Source organism: Otolemur garnettii, unplaced genomic scaffold, assembly GCF_000181295.1.
Source record: "Otolemur garnettii isolate 467f Iridium unplaced genomic scaffold, OtoGar3 scaffold00061, whole genome shotgun sequence".
NCBI classification, from domain to species: domain Eukaryota; kingdom Metazoa; phylum Chordata; class Mammalia; order Primates; family Galagidae; genus Otolemur; species Otolemur garnettii.
Genome location: NW_003852456.1, coordinates 2,216,544 through 2,225,753, shown reverse-complemented (window position 1 = coordinate 2,225,753; position 9,210 = coordinate 2,216,544). Strand labels below are relative to the sequence as shown.

The following is a 9,210-nucleotide window of genomic DNA, read 5'->3' as shown; positions in this document are numbered from 1 at the left end:
GTTATTATATCTCTTCTCAGGAATAGAGATCAGGAAGATGCACCAGGTATAATTTCATGGGTGCCAAGAAAGGCAAAATATCAAAATACGTAAAAAAACAAAACCCCAAAAACCAAAAACCAGTTTGCCAATAAATCTCACTTTTTTGAACACTGGCCATGTTTTCTCTAAACTTCCTCAAGTGCAACCCAAATAACCCTACTTATGGTAGAGTATGACCATTAAGTCCCAATCAGATTTAGTATAAATCCTAATTCCTTCCCTAACTATAATCTTGTCTCACAAATATAGAAGAATGGAGGGAAAATAAATTTGTTAACACTCATGGTCTCCTCTAGGCATGCGAGCACCTTTCTATATTTCAATATAGAAAAATATAAACATTTCATAGAATATATGAACCACTGTGAGCATCTGAAATTAAAATGTCACATATGGGTTTAGGGCACCATTTTTTCATTAATAATACTTAAAAAAAGAAGTTCCCTAAGAACAGAAATTAAATAATACATAAAACTATTACATAATAGTCTATGTCTACATTTTTAAATTAAATCACAATATCATTTCCACTTATCAGAATAAATACAAAATACAAAAACGAATGATAGTCATTATCTTATTTTCTAAGAATAAAGGAATTGATGTTACCTTTCTATAGGCCTGAAGCTGACCATCTGGAATTCCTGACGGATATGAAATTGTTACAAGATTTTTTTTTCCTGGTAATAAAAAGTGCAGTGGTTCAGGGACCACGATAGATGTTCCTTTCATATATTTCAAAATGCATTTTTCCATATCAGTTAGTTGATTATGAATTGCATCAACTAGAAGTTTACGAACTCTGTAGGGGAATATACAAGTGTATTAACACAAGTTATAGTGGGTATGATAAATTAAAGTGTAGAGCTAATATAGCCCTACTATGGCAAAAACCTTGATTGGACTAGTTTTGTTAAAGGAAGTCTAAATTATGTAATAAAAAAAAATCTATATGGCTCGGCGTCCACAGCTCAGTCAGTAGGGCACCGGCCACAGACACAGAGGCTGGCAGGTTCGAGCCCAGCCTTGGCCTGCTAAACAACAATGACAACTGCAACCATGGCACTCTACCTGGGGCAACATAATGAGACTCTGTCTCTAAAAAAAAAAAAATACTATGTATTTGTTTTGTGTTGATGAAGAGAAATACTCAAGGTTTTAGTATGCCAGCCTACTTCTTCCTAATATCCATTTAATTACTAGATGACTCTTACATTAATAATAAACAAGGAGTAAGTCACAGTAAAAACAACCAGCACATGGCTCAGTGCCTGTATCTCAGTGGTTAGGGTGCCCTTCACATGCACTGGGGCTGGTGGGTTTGAACCCAGCCTGGGCCTGCTAAACAAACAACAACAACAACAAAACACAAAAAGAAAACAGCTACTTGGGAGGCTGAGTCAAGAGAATCACTTAAGCCCAAGAGTTTGAGGTTGCTATAAGCTATGACGTCACGGCACTCCACAGAGGACAACAGAGTGAGACACTGTCTCAATAAAAAACAAACAAACAAACAAAACCAACCAGCACCCTGGATATGCCTATATGATATCTTAAAATGGGCTCTGATAACTTTGAGGAAGGGTCTTCATATTTTAAGTTTTTTTTTTCTTTTTTTTTTTAGAGATAGGATCTTGCTATGTTGCCTAGGCTGGTCTTGAACTCTTGGGCTCAAGCAGTCTTCCTGACTCAGTCTCATGAGTGGCTGGGACTAGAGATGTGTACCACATACCACTGTGCCCGGCTTCTGGTCCTCACACTCAAAAAATACTCACTTTCCCCATGTTTCTTCTGGAGCCACAGATATAACTACATCAACTGGTAAGGTCATATTAACATAGTGGTGTCCTCCATTTTCCCTTTCAATGATGGGGGTTACAGCTGCCAGAGAGGTTGACATTTCCAGCATAAGATCTATATTTACTATTTGATGCTATATAGATAAACAGAAATAGTTAACTTGTAGCATTTAATATACTAAATATAAAGGGTATAAATAAAAAGCTTTTTTAAGGACAATATATAAAGCTATGTTATAGTAAATGGCTCAACAGCACAAACATTATTTTAAAAAGAAATTCCCTTCTGCTTCAAAATAATCTAGAAGACAAAATCATACTGGTCATTTGTTGATAACTGTTAATGCTAGGCAAAGGTTCACTGGGATTCCTTAACTAATCTTTCTACTTCCAACTAGATTTAAAGTAAAAAAATCAAATCAACAACATAAAATACAGCATATAAATACATATTTATAACAACAACATAAAATACAGCATATAAACACATACATATTTATATATTTAAAATACTTAAACATAAAGTAACTATATACCAATATTAAACTCTACTTTTTGAACTATAAACAAATATTAAACACTACTCTTTGATTTTTATAGTGGTATGGAACAACATTTCTGAAACTACTGTGTACAGAATAAATTTAATAGAATTGTGAGGATACTGGGAGTCAGGCTTCTCACTGGGAAAGGTTAGGGATACTGAGGTTCAAGTGGAATTGGAAGTATCACTATGATTTATATAGATAAAAATGAAAGTGTTACGTGTGTGTATGTATAGTATGTATGTATATAAATATGTGCTCTGTAGAGAAATACTGGACTCTTGATCTGGAACACAAAGGACATGTCACACCTGGAACATCTGATGGAAGAAAGTAGGAAGTGCTCAGAATTACAATATCAGACAGGCACTGGGGCCAGCTTAAAGAAGGTTCTGTTGGCCAAATCTTGGGAAGATGTAAGCATCAAAATAACTAATGATAGTTACAGCTTATAACCCATTTAATAAAATAAGAATCCATGTTTCTATGCAGACAATAAGTAGAGGAAAGGAAACTTCTTCCTCACAGTATAGTTTTATCTAATCAATGTAGAAGGAAATGACAAACCACCAGACTAATAAGAGATTTGGGCAAAAATTATCAATGGATGTTAAAGTGGTGAGTAAAGAATCTGATGAGGAATAGGATTTATACATAGTCTCAAAGTAACTTCCCATGAGATACTAATATATAATGGAAAAGCTAGTACTTTTACCATAGAAGAAACTGGCAGCTACTATCGCCAAGTGATTAAAATTAACATCACTAATATTAGGAACAGAATAATAGCATCTATTTCTTTAATATGATGTGGTGAGGAGGACACAACTTCACTTGTGTGGTGTTCTTGCTAGTAATGCATGACCTGGATTTAATGTTTATAAGGAAGCATAAAACAAACCTAAATTGAGGAGCATTCTACAAAATAACTAATGTGCAGTCTGTAAAAACGTCAAGCTCCGATTACTAGGGCTCTTTAAATCATTATCTCCAGCACAACTTGTTTGGTGCATTCCACATTGAACAGCTCATCTGTACATCTATCTAACTGGGGACTTACACCTGGCCCACATGGACTTCCTGTCTCCCCCACTTCCATCTTCACCCAAGTAAGAAACTCTGCCATATCCAGTAAGTTTGAGTCAAATCCATTGTGTTCTTTAAGTATCTCCTATATTCATTCCCTCTTCTCTATTTTCATAGTTAGTAGTTCAGTTAGGCCTCTCCTAAATCAGCCCCTGCCCACCTCTCCAACCTGAAGTCCACCCATTCCCCACCCACCATCTTAGGAACACCACATTCATATTAACTTCATATAACTTCTGCCTTGAAGAAGGGTCTCCATTTTCTATCTCCAACTTCTAGTAACATCTGTGGCACATGGCAGGTAGGTACTCAATGACATTTGCTAAAAAATCAACTAGAACCAAGACTGATGTGAAGAAAAATAAATCATTTATTATTTACATTACATATTATCTCTAAGATCTCCCTCAGCCTCAAATTCAAGGATTTACAGTTTTTATTAATATAGAAGGCAGGGGATTTGCTTACCATGTCTGATAACTTTTTGTCTTTCTTTCTCATGAATTTTCGTTTTATATCTTCTTCCTGCTCAAATCTAAATTTTTAATACACAAAGCCATTTATAAGATGGAACAATGTTTTGAAAACCTTCTTAGAAAACTGCAAACATACTCACTGAATAAAGCGCAATATGGTCTTACAAGCAGAGCTATCAGTCAGCTCTCTGGGTATGGTGTTTATATCACTGTTGGGCCATATATACACTGAACTGTGGCAAATTCTGAACACAAGCGCATTTGAAGAAAGCTCGGTAGACAGATCACACAACATATGTTTTAGTGCCTTCTTGATAAAAAGTTCTAAATTAAAAGAAAATAAATAGAAGTTAAGAAAAATCTTAAACTTTTCAACATGGATGGTTCCAAATATAGACAAAAGTAGATTATAGTAAAACTGACTCTCAAATACCCATTCCCTATATTCAATAATTATAATTTTTTCTACCTTTCTTATCTTTTAAAAAATTGAAATAAAATTCATAGAACATAAAATTAATTCTTACGAAGTATATAATTCAGGGGCATTTAGTATATTTACAAGGTTTTACAATTATCACTACCTAATTCCAGAAAGTTTTCATCAACCCCAAAAGAAACCCTGTACCTATTAGCAGTCACTCCTCATTCCCCCTACTTTTCTAATTGAAAAATTTTTAATTTCTCTTCTACATTTTCTTCTGATTTGCTCAGAATGCCCCATAAGTTGGTGGGTTGTTAGAACACAATATCTAAGTTTGAACCCACTTAATCCACATACTAACTATATAATCTTACACAGTTGATTTATCTTCTCAGTTTCATTTGCAAAATGGAGCAAATCTTAGTATATTTCAACATCAATTTTATAATAAAAAGGGAAAATGTTTTGGAAGACCTACCATTAGCAGTAGCTAGCTGAAAAGCCAGATCAAGGCCTCCTCTTATTCTGAAGAGTATATCCATAGTTTTTGAGGTCACCTGGAACAAATAAAACCAAAATTCCTTTGTAAAACAAAAGAAACACTTCCTTACATAAATTAGAAACCAACTTAGTTTAAGGTAAAGCATTTATTACTTCATGAGTAAATTCCTTGTTTCATGGATAAAAACAGAACAAAACAACCCCTAAATTCTCAATCAGTTCTCAGCCCTTGTTCCATACTGAAATCACCTGAGGAGCTTAAAATACTAATACCTGGGCTATACCCCAGATATTCAGATTTACTGGTCTAAGGTGGACCTATGCACACATATATTTAAAATTCCCCTCTGTCCCAGGCCAGTGATACAGTATGAAAAGGCTGAGAACCACTGCTTTAAGATAAATATTCTAAATTACAGTCTTGATGGGTTTAACAATGGCAAACATCAGTGGTAAAGGACTAGTTTAAGAAGGGCACAAAAGCACTAACCCCACACCTGGTGGTCAAAACAATGAGAGGAAATGAGTATATCTCTGAGGGTGGGAGTACAAACTGGCAGAACTCTTTATTGTATGTGGGAGTAAGAATCAAAGCCTTTTTATTCACATCCTTGGTCTACTGATTCTGAATTTAGAAATTCAGTCTAAAAAAATCTGCAAAACATACAAAGATTTAGGTATAAAAATGTCAGCCTGTCAACAGATTGGTTAAATAATTATGAATATCATACAGCCATATAAAAATTATCTTTGAGATTAAAATTAAATGGAATCAGCCAATGCTTGCAACTTTTTTTTTTTTTTTTGAGACAAGCTTCTCACTTTGTCACCCTGGGTAGAGTGCCGGGGTGTCACAGCTCACAAGAACCTCAAACTCTTGGGCTTAAGCGATTCTCTTGCCTCAGCTTCCCAAGTAGCTGGGACTACAAGCACCTGCTACAACACCTGGCTGGTTTTTTTGTTGTTGTTGTTGCAGTTGTCACTGTTTAGCAGGCCTGGGCCGGATTCAAACCTGCCTGCCTCGGTGTATGTGGCTGGTGCCCTAACCACTGAGCTACAGGCACTGACTCAATGCTTCCAACTTATAAAGGGGAAAAAGCATTTCCAAAATGGAATTGCTCAACAATTTTTAATTTGAGTCCATATGCTGAGTTTCAGATAGTTGATGACATATGACAAATGACATTATCATTTGTGAGTGCATGTACTCATGTGCATGTGTGGGGGGATGGGAGAAATTTCTTTTGGAAAAAGATTTCAAAGGTTTTATCAGATCCTCAATATATGTCCCAAACAGCATGAAGAACCACTAAGATAGTAAGAACCCTATTTTGAAATAAACAAGTGAAATACTAACATCTACTGAGATGTTAGTATTTCTTTTCTTTTTGCACTTTTTGGCCGGGGCTCAGTTTGAACCTACCACCTCCAGCAGATGAGGCCAGAGCCCTACTCCTTTGAGCCACAGGCACCGCCCTACTGAGCTCTTAAAACATAGAAGGCTAAACACATAAACTCTAATCCTCAGAATACTATGAAATACCATTACAATTTTTCTCATTTTAACAAATTCTTTTTGTGTGTGTATAGGGACAGAATCTCACTGTGTTGCCCTCGGTAGAGTGCTGTGGCATCACACCTCATAGCAACCTCAAACTATGCCTAGCTATTTTTTGTCATTGTTTAGCAGGCCCTAGTTGGGTTCGAACCCACCAGCTCCAGTGCATGTGGCCAGCACCCTAACCACTGAGCTACAAGTGCTGAGTCTTTAACAAATTCTTTTTTTTTTTTTTTTGAAACAGAGCCTCAAGCTGTCGCCCTGGGTAGAATGCTTTGGCATCACAGCTCACAGCAACCTCCAACTCCTGGGCTCAAGCAAGTCTCCTGCCTCCACCTCCCAAGTACCTGGGACTACAGGCGCCTGCCACAATGCTCGGCTATTTTTTGGTTGCAGCCCTCATTGTTGTTTGGCAGGTCTGGGCTGGATTTGAACCTGCCAGCTCTGGTGTATGTGGCTGGCGCCTTAGCCGCCTAAGCTACAGGCGCTGAGCTGAGCCTTTAACAAATTCTTTATCACATTTCTTTAAGAGTGTTTGCTTTTATTTATTCTATAAAGTGTAACCCTGTTGTAAGATCATACCTTTAACCCCAATTCTACTTCTCAGAATTTATTCTATGGAAACAAGAAAGTCTGGGACAAATTTAGCTTCAATGTCCATTTATTCTATTATTGTTCATCATGGGAACCAAAAAGTAAGAAACCACTTGAATAGCTATCACTAAGTCCATTAAATAAAGAACAAAACATTATGTACTCATTGAACAAAAAATATTTAAAGATACTGAAGATAAGGCTGGGCATGGTGGCTCATAGCCTCTAATCCCAGCAAACTGGGAGGCTGAGGTGGGTGATTTGGCTAAGCTCAGGAGTTTGAGACCAGCCTCAGGAAGAGCCAGACCTTGTCTCTAAAAAACAGCCAGGTGTTGTGGTGGGTGCCTGTAGTTCCACCTATTCCACAGGCTGAGGCAAGAGACTAGCTTGAGCACAATAGTTTGAGGTTGCTGTGAGCTATGACACATGGCACTCTACCCAGGGCAACAAAGTGAGACTCTGTCTCAAAACAAAACAAAAAAAAGATATTGAAGATAAAAGTTAAAAAGACATGAAAGTGCAAATTTTAACTTAGCTACTTACTGTATGATTTTGCACAATTTAACTAATCGCCCAGGTCTGTTTCTCTTCTGTAAAAGTGGAAAAATAAACAACTTTCCAGAGTTGTTGTGAAGATTTCATTAGAGACCATATGTGAAAGCACTAGAGCCTCCCTACCTTTCTGAATTGAGATCTTCGCTGAAAACATAATATTTAAGCTGATACCTGAAGGGTACCAGTATTAAGAATTCCAAGGAAAGATGGCAGCTGGAGATGGAAGAGCCAATTCAAGGAAGGTGCACTAAAAGCCACTTAGGAGGCTGCCCCAGATATTTAGGTCAGGCGGTGGCAAGAACAAGGATGGTTAAGAATGGATAGACTGACAAAAGACCCACATTTAGAAGGACAATCCGTAGGACTCAATAACAGATTGAATGTCAGGAGTAGAGAAGATGTCAGAGATAATTTCTAGGTTTTTGGCCGGCAAAACAGGGTCTATAGTGTGCCACGGGCAGAGATGGGGGCGTTGGAGAGGAAGTTGGGTGAGGAGTGATGGAAATGATGAGTTGGTTTTGAAATGCCAAGTTTGAAACAGATACGAGCTATCCAAACGGAGGCACAGTTAGCAGATTTGAGGGTCTGGAGCTCAAAGAAGAAGTGTAAGCTGGAGATAACGAATTTGGAAGAAAGCATAGGGCGTAAAGTTTACCTGAAGAATGCCAACACCTAGGACAGAGAGTGGAGAACCTTGCAGAGCAATGAATGACAGAGGAAGGAAACCAGGCGAGTGCGACGTCGCGGAAGCGCGGGGAACAGAACATTGGGAAAAAGTTATACCCATCTCTCCCAGGTTTGTTGTTGTTGTTTTTGTTTTTTTTTTTAGATACAGAGTCTCACTTTGTCGCCCTCGGTAGAGAGCTGTACCGTCACAGCTCACAGCAACCTCCAACTCCTGGGATTAGGCAATTCTCTTGCCTCAGCCTCCCGTCTCCCAGGCTAAAACCTTCTGCAAAGGCTTCAGAAACGCCGAACAACCCCTCAGAATGCATTCACGCAAAGATGAGAGGGGAGCGCGCGTCCGGACCCAGCCGAGGTCGGGGCTTGGCGCGGGGGTGAGTTTCCCTCCGGCCCCAGTGGGGAGAGGCTCCCAGACCGCGGAGCTCGCAGTGCCGCCGCGGGCCCGGGCAGGACCGCCTCCTCTCAGGGGTTTTGGAGCTGCACTCGTGGCGGCTGCCGGAGTCCGAGGGGAAACACTGGGGTCGCTGATCAGTAGGGGTACTTACCACGTCCGCGACGTGGCGGTGACAGAAGCACTGACGTCGCCCACGGGCTCTGGGGGCCGGTCCGGAAGTGGCGCCATCACCATCCGTGGGCGGGGCCGAGCGGATCGACTACATCTCCCAGCATGCCCGGCGGCATGCGTCATGGGGCGTACCACGATGCGTCTCCAGGCCCTTGGCTAGAGAGGCGGGAGGCCGGGACGTTATTTACGATCAATTCTCTTAGTTGAGTCCGTTGTATTTTCGGACGCTCTGTGTCCTTCTGTATGTCCTTCTGGATGCGGATTAGCGCTTTGCTCGTGTCCCTCCCAGCCTACTTGGAGTGGATTCTCCCGTAGCCAGGGCAACGCGACACAGCGCGGGCCCCCCGCGGAGGGGGCTCGCTACCTGGGCGTGTTGCTGGG

At 39.5% G+C, this 9,210-nt stretch overlaps 1 protein-coding gene across 1 annotated transcript in view; it reads right to left on the bottom strand.

Annotated features, from left to right (window-relative positions):
• UFSP2 (UFM1 specific peptidase 2) overlaps positions 1 to 8,933 on the bottom strand; it is an 18,521-nt gene extending 9,588 nt beyond the window's left edge. Inside the window, 8 exon segments of the mRNA XM_012806994.2 lie at positions 652 to 844; positions 1,818 to 1,975; positions 3,941 to 4,007; positions 4,089 to 4,272; positions 4,851 to 4,929; positions 8,810 to 8,853; positions 8,856 to 8,909; positions 8,912 to 8,933. Coding sequence (XP_012662448.2) covers positions 652 to 844; positions 1,818 to 1,975; positions 3,941 to 4,007; positions 4,089 to 4,272; positions 4,851 to 4,929; positions 8,810 to 8,853; positions 8,856 to 8,909; positions 8,912 to 8,933 — 801 coding nt within the window.
• Positions 8,934 to 9,210: the final 277 nt, after the last annotated feature.